Genomic DNA, 25,814 nt, shown 5'->3' on the forward strand with positions numbered 1-25,814 from the left:
AAAATAAAATAAAAATAAAAATAAAAGAAATATTTTCTTCATCCTTCATGAATGTCCTGTCACAAGGTTTATCAGCAGACATTTTTGTTTTGTTTTATTTTGTTTAGAGATAGGGCCTTACTCCATTGCCTAGGCTGGAATGCAGTGGTGCAATCTTAGCTCACTGTAACCTCCAACTGCTGGGCTCAAGCAATCCTCCCACCTCAACCTCCTAAGTAGCTAGGACTAAAGGCATGTACCACCACACCTGGCCAAGTTGTTTTCATTTTTTCTAGAGAAAGGGTCTTGCTATGTTGCCCAGGCTGGTCTTGGACTCCTGGCCTCCAGCAATCCTCCCTCCTCAGCTTCCCAAAGTGTTAGCATTACAGGCGTGAGCCATGGGGTCCAGCCTAGACATTCTTTAGTACTACAGTCATTCAGATAAGATGCTCTTAAAAGAACATTTGCCCAGTAATGGCAATGCCTCCCAAGTAGCTGGGATTACAGGCGTGAGTCACCACGGCTGACTAACTTTTGTATTTTTTTTTTTGAGATGGAGTCTCACTCTGTCGCCCAGGCTGGAGTGCAGTGGTGATCTCAGCTCAGTGCAAGCTCCGCCTCCTGGGTTCACGCCATTCTCCTGCCTCAGCCTCCAGAGTAGCTGGGACTACAGTCGCCCACCACAACGCCCGGCTAATTTTTGTATTTATAGTAGAGATGGGGTTTCACCGTGTTAGCCAGGATGGTCTCGATCTCCTGACCTCGTGATCTGCCTACCTCGGCCTCCCAAAGTGCTGGGATTACAAGCGTGAGCCACCGCGCCCGGCCTAACTTTTCTATTTTTAATAGAGACAGGGTTTCTCCATATTGGCCACGCTGATAACGGTTCGCCATATGGGTCTCGCTGAGGTCGAACTTCAGACCTCAGGTGATCCGCCCCCCTTGGCCTCCCAAAGTGCTAGGATTACAGGTGTGAGCTACCACTCTCGGCCGTGTGTTTTAATCATAATACTTTCATCTTTTTTTTTTTTTCGTAAATACTTTTTTTTTTTTTTTGAGATGGAGTTTTGCTCTTGTTGCCCAGGCTGGAGCACAATGGCCTGATCTCGGCTCACTGCAACCTCCGCCTCCTGGGTTCAAGCGATTCTCCTGCCTCAGCCTCCTGAGTAGCTGGGGTTACAGGCGCCAGCCACCACGCCGGGCTAATTTTTATACTTTTGTAGAGACGGGATTTCGCCATGTTGGCCAGGCTGGTCTTGAACTCCTGACCTCAGGTAATTCACCCACCTCAGCCTCCCACAGTGCCGGAATTACAGGCTTGAGCAACTGGGCCCGGCCTTTTTTTTTTTCTTCTACAGTCAGTTAAGACTGGGAAAAGGAAAATCCTAGAGCTCTTTGGGACCAGCAGTTATCAGTTCGTGGGAGGCTCCAGGTGGTGGTGCATGGCTAGGCTGTCTATGATTCTTAGGATGGGAAGCTTGACCTTGGCGGGCCCACCCTTTTAGCTGAGTCAAGGGGCAGGTTCTCGGTGGCCCGAGGACTGGGAGGGAGGGGAACCGGGCGGGGCCTGGGCGGGGCCGCAGCGCCGGGGCTGCGGGTGCTGGGCTGGAGCGCTCCAGCCGCTAGTTCCCGGGAGACCCTGCGCCCCTAAATCGCGGTCCACTGCGGGGGTCAGGTGAGTAGAGCGGCGGCTGGGAGTCGCGTTGGCGGTGGTAGAGGCTGATGTTGGATGTTGTCCCCACTCCCCTGACTCTTCGGCAGGCCAGGGGAGCACCGCGCCCCAAATCTTGGAGGGGCTTTCAACCTCTGGGGTCCTCCGGGGAAACGTGGGTTAGTCTGGGGTGTAGCCAGGTGCCCTCTTCACTGTGGGCACGCTGGGGATTCCGGGCCGAGGAAGGGCTCCTGGCACGTGTTGAAAAAGTCGGCATCCCAGAAGGAAGATTCTGGGCAGATGGGCATGGGGGAAGGCAGTCCCGACCAATGGGCCCGTTTCTGAGCACGTAAGCCTATTCAATGGGTGCTAACAAGCGCCTGCTTTGCCAGGCAACAGTGAGCAACACCGGCTTTGTTCCTGGCCGCCGGAAGCTTCAAGGCTGGGGTTCCGGAGCTGGGCGCGCAATGGCAAACTAAGCGCCGAGGACCGGAACAGGAGCGCCTACCAGGGCCGCGATCTGGTGGGTAGGGGCAGAGCAATGGCTGGAAAGGGTCCCTGAAGCCCTGAGCAGAGACCCAAGGGCCGCACGACTGCAGGAAGGCCATTTTGCTTGACTGACAGGCGGAAAACTCACGTGGCTGGAGTAGCAGGGTTGGTGACTACAAGGGCGAATCCCACTAAACCTTGAAGCTGTTTGGGGTGTGAGGGGTGAGGGGGATTCTCATTCTCAGAATTGCTGTGGATAGAGAGTTTTGGGTTGGAGAGAGATTGGGTGCACTCAAAGGACTGAAAGATGGCGACGACACATTCCCTCAGAGGATTTACATTCTGGAAGGGTGGGGACAGGCCCAGGTACAGATAAGCCCGCAGGCGGCCTCCAGCTCTTACAGTCGAAAGTCTGATGAGTTATGCCCAATCTCCTTCCTCCTCCCGCCGGCCTGAGATCTGGGGCCCCGTGGACGAAGGAAGTTCATGGGCGGCAAACGTGCCTGGGCAAGCAACAGCTGCAGAGATTCAGTCCCCACAGGGGTTAGGAGTCACTCTTCGGGCCTCTTCCTACCGCCTCCAGCAAATGGCCATCTTGAGGACTAGCGGCAGCAGTAGGTCTTCTCTGCCAGATAACTGGAAGACCAGGTTCTTGAGGGCATTGTTACTAAGGCTGTTGTTGTTGTTGTTGTTGTTGTTGTTGTTTTTGAGACGGAGTTTCACTCCTGTTGCCCTGGCTAGAGTGCAGTGGGGCGATCTCGGCTCACTGCAACCTCCGCCTCCCCTGTTCAAGCGATTCTCCTGCCTCAGCCTCCCGAGTAGCTGGGATTACAGGCATGCGCCACCACGCCAGGCTCATTTTGTAATTTTAGTAGAGAGGGGTTTCTCCATGTTGGTCAGGCTGGTCTCAAACTCCCGACCTCAGGTGATCCTCCCGCCTGGGCCTCACAAAGTGTTGGGATTACAGGCTGAGCCACCGTGCCCGGCCTTATTAAGGCTGTTTAGAAGTGCAGTTGGCTGGGAAGTGGAAGAATAATCCAAGATCTGCATGCCTCATAAAAGGAGTGTGAATGGTTTTGAAAGATAGGAAAGGAAAGGGAGAGAGAAGAAAGAGGAAGAAAGGAAGGAAATCAAATTCATATCCCAGGAATGCAGCTTTCATGGCAATATTTTGGAGATCCAATTAACTCTATTCCTCGAGGGCGTTTTTCCTTGCTGGTATTTTCAGTTCTATTAACACTTCTCAAAAAGTGAAAGGAAAAAATAGCCAACTATCTCAAGTGAGGGAGATGTGGGTGAGTGGCTGTCAGCAGGAAAAGATTCAGCTATGTTTGCATCTGAGCAGGAAATTTCCAAGGGTGAGCAGGGAACTCCAGTGCTGGGCTCAGTGTGAGCCCTAAATTAGGGATTGCTCTTGGGTTGTTAGCAGTATTCTTTACAAAGATCTGTGTATACAGTGGTTCCCCTTGTCCACAGGTGGTAAGTTCCAAGACCCCTAGTGGATACTTTGTTTTTGTTGTTGTTTGAGGCAGAATCTCACTCTGTCACCCAGGCTGGAGTGCAGTGGCACAATCTTGGCTCACTGCAATCTCCACCTCGCGGGTTTAAGTAATTCTTCTGCCTCAGCATCCTGAGCAGCTGGGACTACAGGCACGTGCCACCATGCCCAGCTAATTTTTGTATTTTCTTTTTTCTTTTTTTTTTTTGAGACGGAGTCTCGCTCTGTCACCCAGGCTGGAGTGTAGTGGCCGGATCTCGGCTCACTGCAAGCTCCACCTCCCGGGTTTAGGCCATTCTCCTGCCTCAGCCTCCCGAGTAGCTGGGACTACAGGCGCCTGCGACCTCGCCCAGCTAGTTTTTTGTATTTAGTAGAGACGGGGTTTCACTGTGTTAGCCAGGATGGTCTCGATCTCCTGACCTCGTGATCCACCCGTCTCGGCCTCCCAAAGTGCTGGGATTACAGGCTTGAGCCACCGCGCCCGGCCTAATTTTTGTAGTTTCAATAGAGACGGGGTTTCACCATGTTGACCAGGGTGGTCTCAAATTCCTGACCTCAAGTGATCCACCGTGCCCCACCCCAGTGGATACTTTGAAACCACGGATAGTACCAAACTCTGTATATACTATGGTGTTTTTTTTTTTTTCTGTACATACATACTAATGACAACGTTTGATTTATAAATTAGGCATGGTAAGAGATTGACAACAATAACTAGTAATAAGATAGAACAATTACAGCAGTATATTGTAATAAAAGTTGTGTGAATATGGTATCTCTCTCTCTCTCAAAATAACTTAAATTGCCGGGCGTGGTGGCTCACTCCTGTAATCCCAGCACTTTGGGAGGCTGAGGCGGGTGGATCACGAGGTCAGGAGATCAAGACCATCCTGGCTAACCAGGTGAAACCCCGTCTCTACTAACAATACAAAAAATTAGCCCAGCATGGTGGCGGGCGACTGTAGTCCCAGCTACTCAGGAGGCTGAGGCAGGAGAATGGCATGAACCTGGGAGGTGGAGCTTGCAGTGAGCCGAGATGGCACTCCTGCTCTCCAGCCTGGGCGACAGAGCGAGACTCCGTCTCAAAAAATAAAAAATAAAAAATAACTTATATTGTAAATCTTAGCAACCTCAGCATATGATTATTTTTTCTTTCCTTAAGACAAGACTTTTACCATTTCATTTTATGGCTTCTCTTTGCATATCTGAATTTCCAGTGTCTCTACTCTTGTGCTTTAGGGCCATGATTAAGTAAAATAAGGGGTTCTTGAGCACAGGCAACTGCTATACTGCAGTAGTCAACCTGATAACTGAGATGGCTAGGTACTAAGGAACTAATGGGCAGGTATTGTCTGCAGTGTGGATATGCTAGACAAATGGATGATTCACATCCTGGGCAGGCCAGAGAGAAAAGGTACAAGATTTCATCATGCTATCATGCTACTCAATGTCAAGCAATTTAAAACTTAGGAATTGTTTATCTCTGGATTTTTTTTTTTTTTTTTTAACAGAGTCTCACTCTGTCTCCCAGGCTGGAGTGCAGTGGCGCAATCTTGGCTCACTGTAACCTCCGCCTCCAGGGTTCAAGTGATTCTCCTGCCTCAGCTTCCCGAGTTGCTGGGATTACAGATGTGTGCCACTATACCCAGCTATTTTCTTTTTGTATTTTTAGTAGAGACAGGGTTTCACCATGTTGACCAGGCTGGTCTCGAACTCCTGACCTCAGATGATCTGCCTATGTCAGCCTCCCAAAATGCTGGCATGAGCTACTGTGCCTGTCCTCTGGATTTTTTCATTTAATATTTTTGAACCACGGTTGACCATGGGTAACTGAAGCATTGGAAAGCAAAACCATGATAAGGGGGAACTACTACATGTATTGAAAATCCAGATCACAGAATTGTGTGTGTGTGTGTGTGTGTGTGTGTGTGTGTAATTTTGGTTATGGAAGAGATGTTAGAGAGTGTCTCCTTTATTCTTACATTTCTGATGAAACCAAGTCAGAAAGAATAAAGAGACTCACTCAAGGTGATCTGTGACAGATCCTAGCCTGGTTACCCCAGCTACATGATTTCCAATGGTACTGAGTCTAACATTAACATTAGGTTTAAACATTTTTTGTAGATCAAGAATGTCCCCTTGTCCTTGGAAAATTATTTAGCATCTCTGCATTAGGTCCTTAAGACAGGGCCAGTAATTGTTACCTCATTGCTGAGAGCATCCAATGGCACACAGCAGGGGTTTAATAACTAATGGCATTCCCTGACCAAATAAGAAAGCTGTTTCTTACCCTCCCTCTTGCTGATATGTTTTGTTTTTCTCTGACCTCAGGTATATAGAAGCAGGGTAGAACAGAGGGCAGACACCTAGCCCAGCCTGGTGTTACTAAACAATGGCAGCTGGTGAGCCAAGGGTGACCAGGGCCCTGAACTCTGTGGCCCAGGCTTTGAGGGAAACAAAGTTGTTCTCAATTGTGGAAGAGGAGAATTTGGACAGCAAAACAAAAAAGAAAGACAGCCTCCTGGAGCAGATACATTTGTCACAGGAAGCCACATCAAACCCTGGGACCTTTGCTGAGCCTCTCCATCTGCCCAGTTACTGGGAGGTAGATAGCCCCAGGAAGGAATCCAGTCAGCCCTGGGCGCCAGGCCAGGAGTGGATAAAGCTAGAAAGAAACACCACAGAAGAGAAGATGTTTGAACAGCTGAAGCCAATCGAACCTGTACAGAAGATGTTCCCATGGGTGGGCAAGGTAGCTGCCACCCTGCAGGAAGCCATGAAGAGAGATTGCTGGAGGGAGGCATGGGTGAAGAAGGTGAGGAGACTAAGCTAGAGAGAGGTGGAGTCCAGGTCCTGGACTCCAGGAGCTCTTTCATGCATGCTCCTGCCTGCAGGTCAAATGAAATCTCAGATTGTTCCAGACTGAACGACATCCAGAAAAAGGAGCCGCAAAACCTTTCTCCATCTCCCGCACCACCCTGGCATCCTTCATGTGGTACTTCCTGAAATTTGTTAGAGTGGCAGCATTTTTTCTTTTGCTTTGGTTTCCTATTTGTATTCTGCATATCCTCTTTCCTCTCCCCCACATCTTATCTTTCTCCTTTTCTCTTCATCTTTCGTTTCCTTTTTTTTTTTTGAGACAGAGCCTTGCTCTGTCACCCAGGCTGGAGTGCAGTGGTGTGATCTTGGCTCACTGCAACCTCTGCCTCCCGGTCTCAAGTAATTCTCCTGCCTCAGCCTCCTGAGTAGCTGGGATTACAGGCATGCGTCACCACACCCGGCTGATTTTTGTATTTTTAGTAGATACCTGGTTTCACCATGTTGGTCAGGCTGGTCTCTAACTCCTGACCTCATGATCTGCCTGCCTCAGCCTCGCAAAGTGCTGGGATTCCAGGCATGAACCACCACATCCGGCCTCCTTTCCTTTCTATACTTCACAGTTGCTGGCCTTGTGTCTCTCTTTTAATATTTCTCTATTCCTTCCATGGTTTTATCTTTCTGTTAGGTTTTAATTCTCTGAATCTTGAGGCTGGATGTTAATCTTTTTTTTTTTTTTTTTGAGACGGAGTCTTGCTCTGTCGTCCGGGCTGGAGTGCAGTGGCCGGATCTCAGCTCACTGCAAGCTCCGCTTCCTGGGTTCCCGCCATTCTCCTGCCTCAGCCTCCCGAGTAGCTGGGACTACAGACGCCCGCTACCTCGCCCGGCTAGTTTTTTTTTGTATTTTTTAGTAGAGACAGGGTTTCACCGTGTTAGCCAGGATGGTCTCGATCTCCCGACCTCGTGATCCGCCCGTCTCAGCCTCCCAAAGTGCTGGGATTACAGGCTTGAGCCACCGTGCCCGGCCTTGGCTGGATGTTAATCTTGTACACACATACACACACACACACGCACACATATACATACCTACATATATTTATATAAACTTCTTGAGTCTCTCCTGTTCTTCCAGAAGCCAGTCACCTTTGAGGATGTGGCAGTGAATTTCACCCAGGAAGAGTGGGACTGTCTAGATGCCAGCCAGAGGGTCCTTTACCAGGATGTTATGTCGGAAATCTTTAAGAACCTAGCATCTGTGGGTAAGAGGCTGGGCTTCCCTCAGCAAGCCCCCTGTCCTAAGGGCCCTGGAACATCTGGTTTCCCTGGACAGGTAGATCAGCTTACAGTTAGTCTCACTGACCCCTGGTTCTATGCTTTCCAGGTGTGAAAGATCTGAGTCACTAAGCTCAGTGGTAAAGAGAAGAAATGATAGCCTGCATGAAGGCAAAGATAACACTTGTAACATGATGACAGTGTTCTCAAAATATGCAAATTTTTCCATTCATCAAACAAATATTTACTAAGTCACTCCTGAGAACCAGATACTTTGCTAGCAGCTGACCTTTTGAATGTCTCCTTTCTGCATCTACATGTCCCAGGTTATGGTTCTTAAACAAAGGCTACAGGAGGTAACCTGTTGTCCCCATCAGATGTGAAGGGGCCACACCTGGGACCAACTCAACTCTTTCTCATTCCCACACATCAGCCAGAATCTTTCTACATAAGCCAGAGCTAATCACTAAGCTTGAGCAAGAAGAGGAACAACGGAGAGAGTTTGTCCATCTCCCAAACACAGAAGGCCTTTCAGGTAAGAATTACCAAGCAGGGAGGAAGGTAAAAAGGGCCCAGAATAACCCCTGAAAGGATGGAGAGCTGATGGGGAGGATGAATGCTCTACAGATGCTCTCCCAGTGAACCTCTGTCCAGCCTGGTCAGACTTGGAGTTGAAAGAGAGCTTAAGATCATAGGCTCAAGTCCCTCGCCTTCAAGTTGAAGATCTAAGTCTCTTTTTTTTTTGAGACAGTCTTGCTCTGTTGCCAGGCTGGAGTGCAGTGGCACAATCCTGGCTTACTGCAACCTGGCGCCTCCCGGGTTCAAGCGATTCTCCTGCCTCAGCCTCCCAAGTAACTGGGACTACAGGCATGTGCCACCATGCCCAGATAATTTTTGTATTTTTAGTAGAGACAGGGGTTTCACCATGTTGGCCAGGATAGTCTCGATCTCTTGACCTCAAGTGATCCACCCACCTTGGCCTCCCAAAGTGCTAGGATTACAGGTGTGAACCACCGTGCCTGGTGGGCTGAAGATCTAAGTCTTTCAGGAGAAGTAAATGTCTTCAGTTTCTAGAGATTGAGAGATGACATGAAGGTTGTTTATGTCCATGACATTGTTCTGATTAAAATGTTCTGTCCAAGAGAAAAGAGAAGCAAAGGAGATAGGCTTCATGCTGCGTTGGAGTAAGGGAGGCTTGCCCCGGTAGTAAATAGTTGAGAGAGATATCAAGCCAGGCTGACTACACTTCTTGGTTTGCCAGGACGGTACTGGTTTATGCTTCTCATCCTAGCTTGATTATTAATAACACCTCTTTTCACCTGCAAGTGGTTGGTCCAATGTTCATGATGCATTTTATGCGGGTGTCTGTGGAATGTCTATGGGAATTTGAGCAATAATGAGAATGAGATAAGATAGATTTCAAGAAATGTTGTTGTAAGTTAAAATTTACATTTCTGACAGTGTTGAAGACTCCAGTTAAATTTTTATTTGCTTTTAATTTGAAACGCCAAATTTATTTTTTCTTATTTCTAGCCTATAAGGCCCAAGGGTGAGGATGAATGTGTTGGGTGGGAGAGCTAGGGCAGAGACAAGAAGTGTCTTGGGCTGAATGGAGAGCTGTGTTGTAGTTCTTCTTCTTCTTCTTCTTTTTTTTTTTTTTTTTTTTTTTTTTTTTTTTTTTTTTTTTTTTTTTTCTTTTTTTTTTTTTTTTTTTTTTTTTTTTTTTTTTTTTTTTTTTTTTTGAGACAGAGTTTCACTCTGGTTGCCCAGGCAGGAGTGCAATGGTGCCATCTCGGCTCACTGCAACCTCTGCCTCCTGGGTTCAAGCAATTCTCCTGCGTCAGTCTCCCTAGTGGCTGGGATTACAGGCAGATGCCATGATGCCCACCTAATTTTTGTATTTGTGGTAGAGACAAGGATTCACCATGTTGGTCAGGCTGGTTTCGAACTCTTGACCTCAGGTGATCCGCTGGCCTCAGCCTCCCAAAGTGCTGGGATTACAGGTGTGAGCCACCATGCCCGGCCTCTGTTGGAGTTCTTATAGTGGAATTTTGTGTTATTCTTCCTCATTCACTACAGAAGGTGAGAAGAAAGAGCTTCAAGAACAACATCCCAGTCTGAGAGATGAGGGGACTAGTAATGACAAGGTCTTCCTTGCATGCAGAGGGGCCAGCCAGTGCCCCCTCTCTGACCCAGCTGGGTCTATGGACAGGACCCAGGTGCTTCAAGCATCCCAGGCTGGGCCACCCTTTTTTTGCCACATCTGTGGCAAGTGTTTCAGCAGGCGCTCCTACCTCTATAGCCACCAGTTTGTTCACAATCCTAAGCTGACTAACAGCTGCAGCCAGTGTGGGAAGTTGTTTCGGAGCCCCAAGTCCCTCAGCTATCACAGACGCATGCATCTTGGTGAGAGGCCCTTCTGTTGCACGCTCTGTGACAAGACCTACTGTGATGCTTCTGGACTAAGTCGTCACCGCCGCGTCCATCTGGGTTATCGGCCCCATTCATGCTCCGTGTGTGGGAAGAGCTTCCGGGACCAGTCTGAGCTCAAACGCCACCAGAAGATACACCAAAACCAGGAGCCAGTGGATGGAAACCAGGAGTGTACTTTGAGGATTCCAGGCACCCCTGCTGAATTACAGACACCTATCGCCAGAAGCCAGAGGTCCATCCAGGGGCTTGTGGATGTGAACCATGCACCAGTGGCCAGGTCTCAGGAAACCATATTTAGAACTGAGGGTCCTATGGCCCAGAACCAGCCATTTGTACTTAAGAACCAAGCACCTGTGACCAGGACCGAGGCACCCATCATTGGAACCCCCTGTCAGGATGCCAGATCCAACTCTCATCCAGTGAAGCCCTCGAGACTCAATGTCTTCTCTTGCTCGCATTGTCCTTTGACTTTTAGCAAGAAATCTTATCTCTCCAGACACCAGAAGGCCCACCTCACAGAGCCGCCCAACTACTGCTTCCATTGCAGCAAGTCTTTCAGTTCATTTTCCAGGCTGGTCAGACACCAGCAGACCCACTGGAAGCAGAAGAGCTACCATTGCCCTATATGTGACCTCTCCTTTGGGGAGAAAGAGGGCCTTATGGATCACTGGAGGGGCTATAAAGGCAAGGAACTGTGCCAGAGCAGCCACCATAAATGCCGGGTGATCCTGGGCCAGTGGCTTGGCTTCTCTCATGATGCCCCTACTATGGCTGGGGAGGAATGGAAGCATGGAGGTGAATAATCTCCCCCCAGGATCCATACCCTCAGGAGAAGAGGCCTAAGAGAGAAGGCCTGCAAAGGAGACAAAACAAAGGAGGCAGTGAGCATCTTGAAACATAAATAAATGGTCTTTCTGACTGAGGTCTTTCTTTGTGTTTGGTTTCCTGAGGACTGACCTCTGGGGTAAGGAGGCTGGAGTAGAGGGAGACAGGTGAGTGGATAAGGAAGGAAATATATAAAAGAAAAGGGGTTAGAAGTGTGCATATGAAAGCTCGTATTATTTATTTATTTATTTATTTATTTATTTATTTATTTATTTATTATTTTTTCGAGATAGAGTCTTACTCTGTCACCCCAGCTAGAATGCAGTGACGTGATCTCAGCTCACTGTAACCTCCGCCTCTTGGGTTCAAGCGATTCTCCTGCCTCAGCCTCCTGAGTAGCTGGGATTACAGGCGCCCACCACTATGCCCAGCTAATTGTTTGTATTTTTAGTAAAGACGGGGTTTCACCATGTTGGCCAGGCTGGTCTTGAACTCCTGACTTCGTGATCCACCCGCCTCAGCCTCCCAAAGTGCTGGGATTACAGGTGTGAGCCACCGTGCTCAACCAAAACTCATATCATTATTAATTAGCACCTAGCTTGTTTGTTTGTATCTGACCATCAAGTAGTAGTTGTTGAATAAATAGTGGATACTCTGGTAGATATGAAGACAGGAGAAAAAGGATGAGAGGAAGGAAATTCTGAGACCTGTGGAAGATGTGTAAGTAGAAGGAAGACATTCTAAAGCAGGCATGTTGCCCAGCTTTCATTTCTTGCTTCCCCAGTTCCCTAGTAGGCTACCAAGACAAGGTGGAGCTCCGGCTAGTATTCTGTAGGTTTCTCCCCATCTCCAGGTTTGGGTTGGGGCTACCCATATCCTCACTCTTCAGCTCACTCAGCTCTCTCTTCAATGTTTCACACTCTTCCTCTTCCTTCCCTTCACATGCCTCTCAGTTCTGCGCAATCAGGGCTGGAGTCTTGGAAGAAACAACCACCATTTGCAAAGTTATCATACTGTAATTTTCAGTGAGGAGGTTCCTGGCCTCCAGTTCATGGCAGAGACCATCCTATCTGTGTTGCTCTCCACACAGGTGTCCTCTGATGGAGAGAGGGGCACCTGCCTGTCCTTAGCCAGGAAGGGTTTCCAAGTGGAAGACTGGAGAGAGAAATGGAAAGAAGGATAATAAAAATGGGAAAACAAAGGAAGAGAAAAGGTAGATGACAGAAGAAGGGATATTAATTCTACTTGGAATTCCGAGTGTTCCTGAAAGTGCAAATTGGAATGTCCCCATAGCAAAGATGCCAGTGAGTATGCAACTTGATGGATGAGATGTCCCCAAGGACCAATCCCTGGGCAACCAGGCTGTCCTCCACCCCTGCCAAGATGCGACATCACTCAGAAAGGATTTCCTAGAAGAAGGAAAAAATAACTTGAAAAATCTATGTCATTAGTTTGTATCATAAAACCATTGAACTAGGGAGAAGAAAAGCCCTTGGGGTCATCTTGTCTCCATGCCTGCCTCAATGGTTGGTCTGAGAGGCGAGGCACTGGGCAGTTGCTGTGGAATGGGCAATAAAACCAGCTAGGGTGGGGCTCCTGCTTAGGGGCGGTGAAGGAGGAATGGGTCAGGCAGCAGATGGGAATGCCTCCAGCTTCTCTGCCACCTGTAGATTTGTCTAACAGCTGGCCTCTTGCCCCTGTACCTCCCAGGAGGAGTCTTCCCTCCACCCAGGCTCTCCAGCTCCTCCTTTCCTCTGGGACTGTGATCTCTCAATAGCCCCCCTCTTCCCTCTTGTTGCTTCTGTCTCCCTTTCCTCACTTTTTATTCTCTGCTTATAAGAGAGAGAAGATAACTTACTTAGCTCTTCAATGAATTGCCCTGAAAACAAAAAGAAACAAATACATGATCAGTGGAAGATGAATAGCACCCTCCCCACATCCTCCCTGTGGATATTTGGAGTGACCCACACCGCCCTTTCCACTGGGGGACCCCACAGATCCAGTAAGTGGTTCTCTTCACAGTTTCTCAGAAGAGCCGGGGGTTGGGCATGGGGACAGAGGAATAAGGAGATCCCAGCTCCCCTAATCTTGAGCCCTGGTTCTATTCTCTTTTGGCTTCCCATTCAAAGCTGACTTGGTTCCCCACTATTTGGTGGTCTTGCCTGCTGCCCAGCCACTGCACCTGCTAGTCTTCGATGTAGCCAGTTGTAGCAGATGATCAAGGCAACCAGGGGTCCAAGAACCGGCACAATTACAAACAGGGTTATCTTCCAGCAGGGCACCCTCAGAAAGTGGGGATCTGAATTGTTCACCAGAACAAACAGGGTTAACATGTGTTCCCCCTCATGCCCCACCCACCTTTCTTTTTTGGTTCCTTAACCTGGGATCCTAGAACACCAAAGGACTCTGGGGACAGAATTCAGAGAGTCCATGAACTTGGATGAGAAAAGTACTGCCTCCTTATTTTCATTAACTGAATTTAACATTTTCTTTCATTAAAAATGTAAAAACTGGCCAGGCACGGTGGCTCACACTTGTAATCCCAACACTTTGGGAGGCCGAGGCAAGCAGATCACGAGGTCAGGAGATCAAGACATCCTGGCTAACATGGTGAAATCCTGTCTCTACTAAAAAGCAGAAAAAATTAGCCGGGCATGGTAGCGGGCACCTGTAGTCTCAGGTACTCTGGAGGCTGAGGCAGGAGAATGGTGTGAACTGGGAGGCGGAACTTGCCGTGAGCCAAGTTCGTGCCGCTGCACTCCAACCTGGGCAACAGAGCGAGACACTATCTCAAAACAAAACAAAACAAATGTAACAACTGCCAGGCGTGGTGGTTCACACCTGTAATCCCAGCACTTTGGGAGTCTGAGGCGGGCAGATCACGAGGCCAAGAGTTCAAGACCAGCCAGGCCAACATGGTGAAACCCTGTCTCTACTAAGAATATAAAAATTAGCCAGGCATGGTGGCGCATGCCTGTAATCCCAGCTACTTGGGAGGGTGAGGCAGGAGAATCGCTTGAACCTAGGAGGCAGAGGTTGCAGTGAGCCGAGATCCTGCCACTGCACTCCAGCCTGGGCGACAGAGCAAGACTCTGTCTTGGAAAAAACAAAACAAAGCAAAACATGTTACAACTAACCACAATATCAGCAGTACCTGTGACTTACCAATGGAAGCCATATATGTTTCATTCCCATTAGAGTTATTGTAGAAATCTTGAAATACTGTATATGTTTATTAGTATTTTGAAATTAAAGGTTATTGGGCCAGGCCTGGTGGCTCATACCTGTAATCCCAGCACTTTGGAAGGCTGAGGCAGGCAGATCACCTGAGGTCAGGGATTCAATGCCAACCTGGCCAACATGGTAAGACCCCGTCTCTACTAAAAATACAAAAATTAGCTGGGCCTGTAGTTCCAGCAACTTGGGAGGTTGAGGCAGGAGAATTGCTTGAACCCAGGAGGCAGAGGTTGCAGTGAGCTGAGATCGTGCCATTGCACTCCAGCCTGGGCTACAAGAGCAAAACTCCATCTCAAAAAAAGAAAGAAAGAAAGAAATTACAGGTTACTAGACTTGCTGCTATATTACTTAATGTATTACTTTTGCTAAAGAAACATTTATGGTTGGGCATGGTGGCTCATGCCTGTGATCCCAGCACTTTGGGAGGCCAAGGCGGGTAGATCACCTGAGGTCAGGAGTTTGAGGCCAGCCTGGCCAACCTGGTGAAACCTAGTCTCTACTAAAAATACAAAAATTATCTGGGTGTGGTGGCAGGCACGTGTAATCCCAGCTACTCAGGAGGCTGAGAATCGCTTAAACCCAGGAGGCAGAGGTTTCAGTGAGCCTAGATCGTACCGTTGCACTCCAGCCTGGGCGACAAGAGCAAAACTTTGCTTCAAAAAAAAAAAAAAAAAGGAAGAAAGAAACATTTATGCTGCTATATCACAAATGTGATTATTGGTTGATAGCTATATTTCAATACAATGATTGTTTTTGCAATCCTATGTGTTCTATTTTATGTGTATATTTAAAAACATTATTCTGCAAAGGGCTCCTTTAGACTTTACTGGAGTGCCAGAGAGATTCATGGTACAAAAAGGAGTTAAGACCTTTAATAGTCACATCCTCCAAAACAAATACTATTCCTCCTCTTTGGGCGTGTCAAGACGTGTGTGTGTGTGTGTTCCACAAACTGGTCTAATTTTATAAATCGTAGGTTAGAACTCTGTGTGTCAGGTGACAAAAGTATAGTCACCTACAGGCTCGGGAGGAGGGGCTGTGAAGGAAGTTTGCTCAGAGAAGGTACCATCTGTGCCCTAAAGACACCTAGTTTCTGCAACATTTATCTAACAGATATTTGGGTGCTCTTCTGTTGGCATTGTCTTTAGGCATTGGGTGATCTGCAGTGAACAAAAAGGCTAGAAACCATGTTCTTGGGGGGTCAATTCCTACTGGGGCTTGGTGGCTTTTCTATTTGTCCATGAGGTCTTCTCTGATTAGTCATGTTCTGTACTCATGGAAACATCCTGAAATATAAGTACAGGTGATACAGTTGTGTCTTGTTTTTCTGTTCGTTTTACCTCCCCAACCAGACATCAGGTTTATGTGTAAACGATCTATATTCCTGAAAAGAGAAATCATGTGCATAAGGAGTTAAGCAGAATAAGATAACGTTTTTGTAAAGCAGTTAGAATAGTGTCTGGCACATAAAAATAGTACATGAGTATTTTTATTATGATTTTACCAATCCTAAATGCAAATGACTTCTATTTTAAAGAAAGAAAAGAGAGGAAGGGACCCAACCAGGAGCCAGGGGTCCTTGTTCCCCCAGGTGACTGGAACTACAGTGAAATGCCAAGTTGACCTGGGAGGGCCTGGATATCCCATAACTTACCAAAAGTCCTGTGGAGATTCTCTGAAAGAGAAACAAATGGAAATGGATTTAGTAGGGCACTCGAAAAGGATCCTTTATCCTGAGTCTTTGTTATTTAATTACTTAAAACTTGCTGTAGGCACGACACACCCACCGTAGAGAAAGGGAAACTAAGGGAAAAACAGGGTATTGAGAGGAACAGATGGTCCGAGAATGCGACCATTTCCATTATGCCAAAACACCGAAAGGCAAGAATTGAGAGAAAGGATGACTGTAACTCACCTATCTCTGCTCGAAGTTTTCCTAAAATAGAAAAAGGCAACATTTTAGTTCCTGCATGCTCTGACTCCTGGTGGGGACCCTCCTACACCCAGTGCCTGGGCCCCTTGTGCAGCAGGCTATTTCTCTGCAGCCCGGAAACAACCTTAGGAGAGTCGGAAGAGCACTGGATTTAAAGCCAAGGGTTGCGGCTCTTTCTCTAGCTATAGTCTAGATACAATAGTGAATAAAGAATGTGAGCAATGCCCCAAACCAGCACAAGGATCTACTACCTCCCAGCTGCTCTTCGCCCCTTTTCTTGGATTCTCAGTTCACAGTGCTGCTCCAGCCCACTGCGTTGCCACTTCCCATCTGAATGAGGAAGGAGGAGCTGAACATTTAGTGAGTAGCTAGCTACTCTGTGACTGGATTTGTAGTAGGCACTTTGCATGACTTTTATCCTCCCTACAATGTAGGAGGGAGGATGTTTTCTCTATTTGACAGACAAGGCAATTGAGGCTTGGAGAATCTAAGAATTTTGCTCTATAGTTAAGTACCTGAGATGGAATTCAAACCCAGGCTGCCTGACTCTAACATTCAGATTCTTTCTGCTCAGCCATGTGGGCTGAAGGCCTTTTTCATGTGGGAGAAGTAGACAAGCAGGCATCTGGGATGAATTCAAGGTGACAGAAAGGACTTTGTTGTTGATCCCACCAACACCCATCCCCCAAAAACATTCCCCATACCCTCCTTGCTACTTTCTCCTCTCCTCTTAGTAACAAATGAGAGGTGGGGAATGGGGAGGACTGAAGACTCTTCCTGCTCTGGCATTGGGGAGACACTTGGTAGGGGGAGAAGGCTCAGAATGAAAGCTCTAGGCACAAAAGAGGAGCGTCATCAGCAGCTGAACCAGCTGAACCTGAGTCCTCAGTGTTGAATGGAGAAGGAAACAATGTTTGAATGCCTACTGTGTAGCAGAGACTTTCAGTTCAGTATCTATTCAAAACTCCTAATAGCCTAGACCTGTCTGACTTTGAAGCTCATACTCTCCCAAGTTGCATGGAGCTGCTAGGTATGATACAGAGGCCTCAACTCTACCACTTACAAGTTATATTGGTCTGAGTAAGTCACTGAACTACTCCTGGCCTCAGTTGTATCCTCTGTAAAACGGGATTACTCTATGCCATAGTTAGCTCATAGGGAAAGCTGGGTCCGCTTATTCATATAAAAGCATTCCGTGAGATGTAAAACTCTTTCATCATGGAGTTATTTTTTTTTCTTTATCACTCAGTAGTGAGAAGAATTTCTGAACCCAGAAGTCACTCACAAATACATGTTTAGCGGTGTAACTCCAAGAAGCCAGCTCATTTAAAGGAAGGATCCTGATCCACCCACCCTCCGCCTTGTACCTCTCAGTCTATACTGCAGGCAGAGGAAGACGAGGCCGACAGTGATCTGCAGAAGGAGCACAGGCAGCACCGCAAGGAGAACCAGCACTCCAGGGCTGACCCAGTAGAAGGGATCTGAAAGGCAGGACCGACATTGCCCAGAGCTGAATTCTCAACACTCGGCACGGTGCCTGGGGCCCAATAAATCAGGTCAAATAAAGAAATGAATATCATCAGGATTCAAAGAAGGTGACACAGAATTGGTCCCTGAGCTTAGCCTTGATGGAAAAATGTTTTTTTTTTTTTTTTTTCCAGGAAATGCTATTGATTTAGAATGACAAGTAGTTTAAAGTCAAGACTGTGCATGCCTGTAATCTCAGCTACTTGGGAGACTGAGGGAGGAGAATTGCATGAACTGGGAGTTGGAGTTTGCAGTGAGCCAAGATCACATCATTGTACTCCAGCCTGGGCAACAAGAGAAAAATTCCATCTCAAAAAAAAAAAAAAAAAAAAAAAGGACGATAGCTTACACAGGATTTGGTAACTTACCAGATGTGCAGACATGGAGTAGGTTGAGCAATGAGGGAGGGGGACCTTCACTTTTGTGGCTCCCATCTATTTCCCATTCTAGGTCTGCTCCTCAGCATCCAAAAGTCCTGCTCTAATCTTCATGTGCCATGCTGCAGCTGAAGCCCTTTTCATCTTGATCTCTGCTTTAAGGGAGCTAAGTAAGGATATTGACATCAAAGGTAAGGATACATCACAGCCAATAACGTTAAACTGGTCCAGGAAGGTTGCTCAGGTATAATTACAGTCCTTTAAGCTGTAGACTAAGGCTCCTGTCTATTATTGTGTTCCCTAGAGGAAAATGCAGCAAACTTCACTTTCAAGTTCTTAATGGAAGTTACCTGTAGCAATGTGATTTAGTGGGTACATACTTAAGGGTTTTTTTCTCCCAACCCCCCATATTTTTACTTTCGCAAATCATTAAAAAAGAGAGAAAAGCAGACATTATTAGCCTCCGGATGTAAATCAACAAGAAGTATAGAGTATCACTGATGAACTATACTTGTCAAAGTAAATCAAACACGAATGTCATTGCACTTCCACATCTATCAGTTTACAGAAAAACACAGGGCATGGAGGACCATATTACATAGCAACATGGGAATGTCATCAATAAAATTCAGACCGTGGGAAACCCTAAGGGCAAAGGTCAACAGGTGGGTCTTGTTTGAATCTCACTAAAAGAAACCAACTGTAAGAGTATATTTATGAAACAATCAGGAAAATTTGAACACAAACTGGGTATTTGATGATACTAAGAAATTTTTGTTGAGTTTTTAAGATGTGATAATAGTATTGTAGTTATTTATGTATTTATTTTTATTATTTTGTGTGTGTGTGTGTGTTTTTTTTTTTTTTTTTTGAGATGGAGTCTCACTCTGTTGCCCAGGCTGGAGTGTGGTGATGCGATCTCAGCTCACTGCAAGCTCTGCCTCCCGGGTTCACTCCATTCTCCCACCTCAGCCTTCTGAGTGACTGGGACTACAGGCGCCCGCCACCACACCCGGCTAATTTTGTTTTTGTATTTTTAGTAGAAACAGGGTTTCACCACATTAGCTAGGATGGTCTCGATCTCTTGACCTCGTGATTCGCCCTCCTCAGCCTCCCAAAGTACTGGGATTGCAGGCGTGAGTCCTCGCGCCCGGCCTATTTATTTTTTAAAAAGTGTTCTTTGCTGGGTGCAGTGGCTCACGCCTGTAATTCTAGCACTTTGGGAGGCCAAGGTGGGCGGATTGCTTGTGCCTAGGAGTTTGAGACCCGCCTGAGCAACATGGCAAAACCCAGTCTCTACAAAAAATACAAAACATTAGCAATGTGTGGTGGTGTTTGCCTGTGGTCCCAGCTACTATGAAGGCTGAGGTGGGAGGATGGCTTCTGCCTGGGAGGCAGAGGCTGCAGTGAGCAGAGATCATGCCACTACACTCCAGCCTGGGTGACAGAGACAGATCCTGTCTCAAAATAAAAAGAAAAAAAAGAAATGATCATGCTGCCTAGGATTTACTTCAGTAATTGAGTAGGGGAGGGTGGTAATGAGTGGGGAGCCGGTGAAGTGGGTGGTCCCTGGATTGACAAGTGCTGCAGCAAGGTGGTAGGCACTTGGAGGCTCATTATAATATTCTCTCTGCTTTGTATGTTTTTTCTTTCTTTTTTTTTTTTTTAGACGAAGTTTTGCTCTTGTTGCCCAGGCTGGAGTGCAATGGCACAATCTTGGCTCACTGCAACCTCTGCGTCCCGGGTTCAAGCGATTCTCCTGCCTCAGCCTCTCAAGTAGCTGGGATTACTGGCATGCGCCACCACATCCGGCTAATTTTGTAGTTTTTAGTAGAGACGGGGTTTCTCCATGTTGATCAGGCTGGTCGCGAACTCAGATCTCAGGTGATTGGCCTGCCTCGGCCTCCCAAAGTGCTGGGATTACAGGCATGAGCCTCTGTGCCTGACATTTGTTGAAGAGTTTAAAGAAAGGATTAGAGACAACTAGTAATAAAATCACAAAAATGACAAGAAAAAATAAGTAAAAAAGAGAGATTAGAAACTCTTCAGAGAAAGAGCAGAGGTAGTTACACCTGAGACTTGCAATAATACCATTACTTCATCTCATTCCTAAATTTGTCTCAACTTCCTGGCTCCCAAGCCTAGACAGTGTCCCTTGTTTACTTGTAAAATAGTTTCTTTTTAGATTCTTAGGCATGCAGACTAAGAGGTGGGAACAGGAGGTTGGAATGTGGATAGCAACCCAAAAGACAACTTTCTCCCCTGAGGCAAAGTCTTTAGATGCTTTTCTTTTTGTCTTCCTTGTTTTTTTTTTTTAGAGGGCGTTCCGCTTTTCTTGCCCAGGCTGGAGTGCAATGGAGCGATCTTGGCTCACTACAACCTCTGCCTCCCGGGTTCAAGCGATTCTCCTGCCTCAGCCTCCCAAGTAGCTGAGATAACAGGAATGCGCCAAGCTAATTTTGTATTTTTAGTAGACACAGGGTTTCTCCATGTTGGTCAGGCTGGTCTTGAACTCCCAGCCTCAGGTGATCCACCCACCTCGGCCTCCCAAAGTGCTAGGATTACAGGCTTGAGCCACTGCACCCTGCTTGTCTTCCTTTTTTGCTGTGGTGAAACTGAGAGAGTTTGTTGGGAGAGGCAGTTACTGAGCTAGGAAGTTGTTGAGCAGCAAGAAAATCTGCAAACTGGAGAGGTTCTTTCTATCAAACTTTTTGACAAGTAGAATTTCCCCAGTGAAAACAGCTGTATGAAGAACATTATGAGACACACAAAGCTATTTCCATATCCCTGCAGGCAGTTTCTAGAAATAGTGCTTTGTTGTTCCACATACAATGCTGTCTTCTGGTCCCAGCAGTGCAATGGTCACTCACACCCCCAAGATACAATAGTGATCAATTGTCTGATGTTTGCACTGCAGGTGGGGAGGAGGAAAACGGAAAGGATCTGACACCGAGGCCCTCAAAGCAGTTTAGTTCTTCAATTAAATAGCAATTAACTTTCAAAGCTCCACCTCCATCCGCTTCACCTTGTCCACATCTTAATCATCCTGAGATAGAGCAAAAAATAATCTCCAAAATCACCCATCATGCAAAACATGTTGAAAATGAAATTCTGAGGCCGGGTGCTGTGGCTCATGCCTGTAATTCCAGCACTTTGGGAGACTGAGGCGAGTGGATCACCTGAGGTTAGGAGTTCAAGATCAGCCTTGCCAATCTGGTGAAACCCTGTCTCTACTAAAAATACAAAAATTAGCTGGGCGTGGTGGTGGGCACCTGTAATCCCAGCTACTCAGGAGGCTGAGGCAGGAGAATCACTTGAACCCAGGAGGTGGAGGGCACCATTGCACTCCAGCCTGGGCAACAGAGCAAGACTCTGTCCCCCGCCCAAAAAAAAAAAAAAAAAAAAAATTCTGCAGAATGAAATAGTGGAGGTACAGCCGAAAGGTGACATCTTCTTTCTATAATTATATGTAGACATTTGCTTTACTTGCTTATTCACTAGGACCACGCACAGGCATGTGTGTGTGTGTGTGTGTGTGTGTGTGTGTGTGCTCATAAATACAGGGTTTTGTTTTTTGTTTTTGTTTTTTTTAGACACAGTGGTAGGGAGTGGGGGCAAAGGGTCTTTGCTCTGTCACCCAGGCTGGAGTGCAGTGGTGCAATCATAGCTCACTGTATCTGCAAACCCCTAGGCTCAAGCCAGTCTCCCACCTCAGCCTCCTGAGTAGCTGCGAGACAAACCACTATGCCCTAGGGTTTTGTTTTTGTATCCTACATTCTGCAGCTTGCTCTTATCACTCAACAATACCTTATAGAAGGCCTCCAAACCATCTGGCATAGTGCTAAAATAATCTTTTTACTGCCTGCATAATATTCACAGTATGGCTACCATTGTTTATTTAGTCACTGATCTACTCAAAGGCATTGACTTTGATCCCAATTTCCTCACTACTCTGAATAATGATGCAGCAGACATCCCTAAGCATATGAGTTTCTGCTTATTGATGTGTACGTTTGTATGGAATTCATTACCAGGAGTGAGATGTTTGGGTTGAGGGATCTCATCTTAATTGAGAGAATGATTGTTCCTGGCCACCCAACAGTTAATACCTAATATTATATGGCACTACTCACCTTCCACTTTCAATTCCATTGCTGCCTCCTCTTGGTAAGAATGATCTCGGAAGAAGCAGGTGAAACCTCCTTCATCTGAGAACCTTACATTCCGGATCCTGAGAGTCACCTTTCCCTCACCAATAGCGTCTTTCAGCAGCTCTGTCCGGCCCCGATATTCAGGTGCTTGCTCTCCATCTTGGTCCTTGCCATTTCTGTAGAGATGAACCACCCTAGAGAAGGGGGGCCGGTACCACCCCACTTCCATGCCTGTAGCGTTCTTCCCAGGAGATATGCGACATGGCAATTCCACTTCATCACCGACCAGAGCCCGGATAGGTTGTCTTGGTCCTATCACTCTGAACTGTCCTGTCCAAGACACCAAAAGGAAGAGATTGAAGGTCAGAGGGAACCTTGGCAAGTAAGCCTGTCATGGGAAGGGCTGCTTCAAAACAGGGAAGGAAGAGGACACTCGACTTTTAAATGAAATTCTAGATCCAGGGAGGAATGCATTTTTTTCTCCTTCTTCTTCTTTCTTTCTTTTCTTTTTCTTTTCTTTTTTTTTGAGACTTTTGAGACTGAGTCTTACTCACTGTCGCCCAGGCTGGAGTGCAGTGGTGCAATCTTGGCTCACTGCAACCTCCACCTCCCTGCAACCTCTGCCTCCCTGCAAACACACACACACACACACACACACACGCATGCATGGTCCTAGTGAATAAGCAAGTAAAGCAAATATCTAAATATAATTATAGAAAGAAGGAGATGTCACCTTTTGACTGTACCTTCACTATTTCATTTAAGCGATTCTCCTGCCTCAGCCTCCTGAGTAGCTGGGATTACAGGTACCTGCCACCACGCCCAGCTAATTTTTGTATTTTTAGTAAAGATGAGGTTTCACACTGTTGGCCAAGCTGGTCTCGTACTCCTGACCTCAGGTAATCTGCCCTCCTTGGCTCCAAAGCGCTGGGATGATAGGCGTAAGCCACCACACCCGGCCCCAAGTTTCCTTCTTGAGAACAACAATAATCAAAAAGTCTCTGGTTATAGAGATATCATGAATATCCTGGACAGAATATTCTAGCAATCATCTCATCTCAGCATCTGCCCATCTTTTTGCCAACTGTAGCCATCTCTGACTCTTCAGTCTAGGCTCTAAGTTTCCCTCTTGGAATGTGGTGCAGCCTCTTGAGGTTGAATCTTCCCATGGGCCTCCCTGTTAGGACTTGGCCAAATTGCTGCCTATTCTACCCTTAGAGGTTTTGCTTTTGTCACTTCATCCACTTTAACTGTCTCTCCACCACTTCTCACTATTCAGTCCTTGTTCATACCCTGTTTCCCAAATTCTCCTCTGAGATCTTCCACCCTGGGGATGGCTCTATTTCACTCTTCCTTCTTCTGTATCTTCCACCTCACTGTGGCTCCTTGACCCTGACCCGAACAAGTTCCATGTTTTTTTCTATGTGGATGTGTTTCTCAAGTCAGACTCTGAGCTACTAGGAGATAAAGCTGCTTCCTCCCCTAGACCTGGAGAGTGGATGCACTATACCTCTGTCAGTCAGGTGGCTCCCTGAGGATGGGAATCTTTCTGTTGATTTCCCCTCTGCATGTGACAGCCGGGTTCCTTTAAAAAACTTGCTGGTGTCTGATTATGCAGAGCAAAGTCTCAAACATGACAAGATATTATAATTCCACAAACATTTCTTGAGATTTACTATGGACAGATACTGCTAAGCATGTTATATATCTCATCTCATGTAATCCTGATGGGAACTCCAAGAGGTTGCTATTCTTTATCTCAAATGGAGAGGTGAAAAGACAAGTAAGAACTAGTTCAAGGAAAGCCTTGAGTTAGTCACATTAAGGAGTCTGGGCCGGGTGCAGTGGCTCATGCCTATAATCCCAGCACTTTGGGAAGTTGAGGAGGGCAGATTACTTGAGGTCAGGAGTTCAAGAACAGCCTGGCCAACATGGTGAAACCACGTCTCTACTAAAAATAAAAAAAATTAGGCTGGGAGCAGTGGCTCACACCTGCAATCCCAGTACTTTGGGAAGCCGAGGAGGCCGGATCAGCAGGTCAGGAGATTGAGACCATCCTGGCCAATTTGTGAAACCCTGTCCCTACTAAAATACAAAAAAAGAACAAAAAATTATCTAGGCTTGGTGGCAGGCGCCTGTAGTCTCAGCTACTCGGGAGGCCAAGGCTGGAGAATCGCTTGAACCAAGGAGGCTGAGGTTGCAGTGAGCCAAGATCATACCACTGCACTCCAGCCTGAGCAACAGAGGGAGACTCTGTCTCAAAAGAAAGAAAAAAAAAAAAAGAGTCTGGACTCCATCTTGAAGGCTGTAAGAACCACCCACGGAAGGTTTCTGAGGAAGGGAACTATGTCAGCAGGTCTATGTTTCAGAAAGATAATATAGCAACTTGAGGATGATTGAAGGAGCTAAGACCCAGGAAACTAGCCTTTCTGTTTTCAGGGTCTCCCCAGGGCAGGAAAAAACATGTCTCACCTGCATAGCTGGAAGACACTTGGAGGAGCAGGAGGAGGAGGAAGGAGCAGAGGCAGCTGGGCAGAGAGGGTCTTGATAAGCTTGCCATCTCCACCATTCCTGGGGACAGAAAGCCCCCACAGCAGGGTCAGGCCAAGTGGAGGCCCTCGGGGTGCATGTCCCCTTTCTGCTGAAAAGCCCGAGGTAAGATCTGGGAGGGCAGTGCTGCCTGGGCCCTGCCTCCACTCCAGTAAGTGCTGCAGCTGTGCCTGCAGAAACAGCCCCACGTCACCCTTGCCAGGCATTCACACAAAAGGTCTACAGACTGAGGGGATGACCAGGGTTTGCCTTCCCCACCCCCCACAGAGCAATGGAGCAGAGGCTGCCTGGTACTGGGCTTTCCTCCCCCACGCCCTCCTGGAGATCCAACCCTTGAAGGGTCTTGCAGGGGCTAATCGGTGGGGAAGGATCACTTACAGGACCGCAGGGAGAGGCTCGTTTATGGAATACATAAGGTTCCTCCAATCCACCCCAGCCCTACCAATTAGTCAAAAGAGAGAAAGTATGATTGGTTCTTCAAAAAAGAAAGAAAACTTAGATTATTTTTTCCTCTTTCTATTATCTCACAACTGTCATCACCAGACCATTCTTCTTGATGTCTAACCTCCCTTTCTTCTACCGCAAATCCAAACTCTGTTCTGTATGTTTGCATATGTGATGGGTCACTTGGGATTTGTTAGTTTCTTGTCCCCAAAGAATGTTTTTAGGGAAGTCATGAGATGAACGTCAGGAGTGCTCAGAGAGGCAAGGTCGGAGGAAGGGAGACCAGCAAGGGCAGCAACTAACTGTGTCAGTCAACACAGGCAGCAGGGACAGAGCCAGCGCACAGGACACGCTCTCCAGCCTTCACATCACTTGCCAGTTTCCTCAGTGTCACAGGGAAGAGTGAGATCTGGAATGGAAGCCTTTCTCTCACCTCTGGCTCAGCTGAGAATTGCAAGGGTGAGACCAGCATTGGTACCAGGTTCCAAAAATAGACTTCCCAATCTTAAGGCAAGTATGCCTCCTCAAACAAGGAAAAAAGGCTCAATTTAGAGCCGTGCCTTCCAATGCAGCAATCACTGCCTGCAAGTGGCCACTTAAAATTAATTACAATTAAATAAATTAAAAATTT

The 25,814-nt window shown here is 47.0% G+C and overlaps 2 protein-coding genes across 13 annotated transcripts; one reads left to right on the forward strand and one right to left on the reverse strand.

Annotated features, from left to right (window-relative positions):
* Positions 1-1,555: 1,555 nt before the first annotated feature.
* Positions 1,556-11,061, forward strand: ZFP57 (ZFP57 zinc finger protein). Of its 2 annotated transcripts, XM_023191603.2 has the most exons (5): positions 1,556-1,654; positions 5,949-6,432; positions 7,567-7,693; positions 8,140-8,241; positions 9,786-11,061. In XM_023191603.2, the coding sequence occupies exons 2-5, from the start codon at positions 6,010-6,012 to the stop codon at positions 10,940-10,942; spliced, it is 1,809 nt and encodes a 602-aa protein (XP_023047371.2). In that variant the 5' UTR covers positions 1,556-1,654; positions 5,949-6,009; the 3' UTR covers positions 10,943-11,061. The 2 variants fall into 2 exon arrangements, with proteins under 2 accessions (XP_023047371.2, XP_031791538.1); XM_031935678.1 differs by lacking the exon at positions 5,949-6,432 and having other exon boundaries at positions 1,560-1,654.
* Positions 11,062-11,170: 109 nt separating this feature from the next.
* Positions 11,171-24,956, reverse strand: MOG (myelin oligodendrocyte glycoprotein). Of its 11 annotated transcripts, XM_023191612.2 has the most exons (9): positions 24,662-24,853; positions 22,421-22,519; positions 22,172-22,365; positions 17,502-17,615; positions 16,117-16,137; positions 15,856-15,876; positions 13,147-13,263; positions 12,823-12,843; positions 11,710-12,373 (listed from the first exon to the last, which is right to left on the reverse strand). In XM_023191612.2, exons 2-9 carry the CDS (start codon positions 22,450-22,452, stop codon positions 12,360-12,362), a joined length of 534 nt encoding a protein of 177 aa, XP_023047380.1. In that variant the 5' UTR covers positions 22,453-22,519; positions 24,662-24,853; the 3' UTR covers positions 11,710-12,359. The 11 variants fall into 11 exon arrangements, with proteins under 11 accessions (XP_023047373.1, XP_023047372.1, XP_023047374.1 ...); XM_023191605.3 differs by having other exon boundaries at positions 11,171-12,373; positions 22,172-22,519; positions 24,662-24,889; XM_023191604.3 differs by having other exon boundaries at positions 11,178-12,119; positions 22,172-22,519; positions 24,662-24,867.
* Between the last annotated feature and the right edge of the window lie 858 nt (positions 24,957-25,814).

This window comes from Piliocolobus tephrosceles, chromosome 5 (genome assembly GCF_002776525.5).
Source record: "Piliocolobus tephrosceles isolate RC106 chromosome 5, ASM277652v3, whole genome shotgun sequence".
Taxonomy (NCBI): Eukaryota; Metazoa; Chordata; class Mammalia; order Primates; family Cercopithecidae; genus Piliocolobus; species Piliocolobus tephrosceles.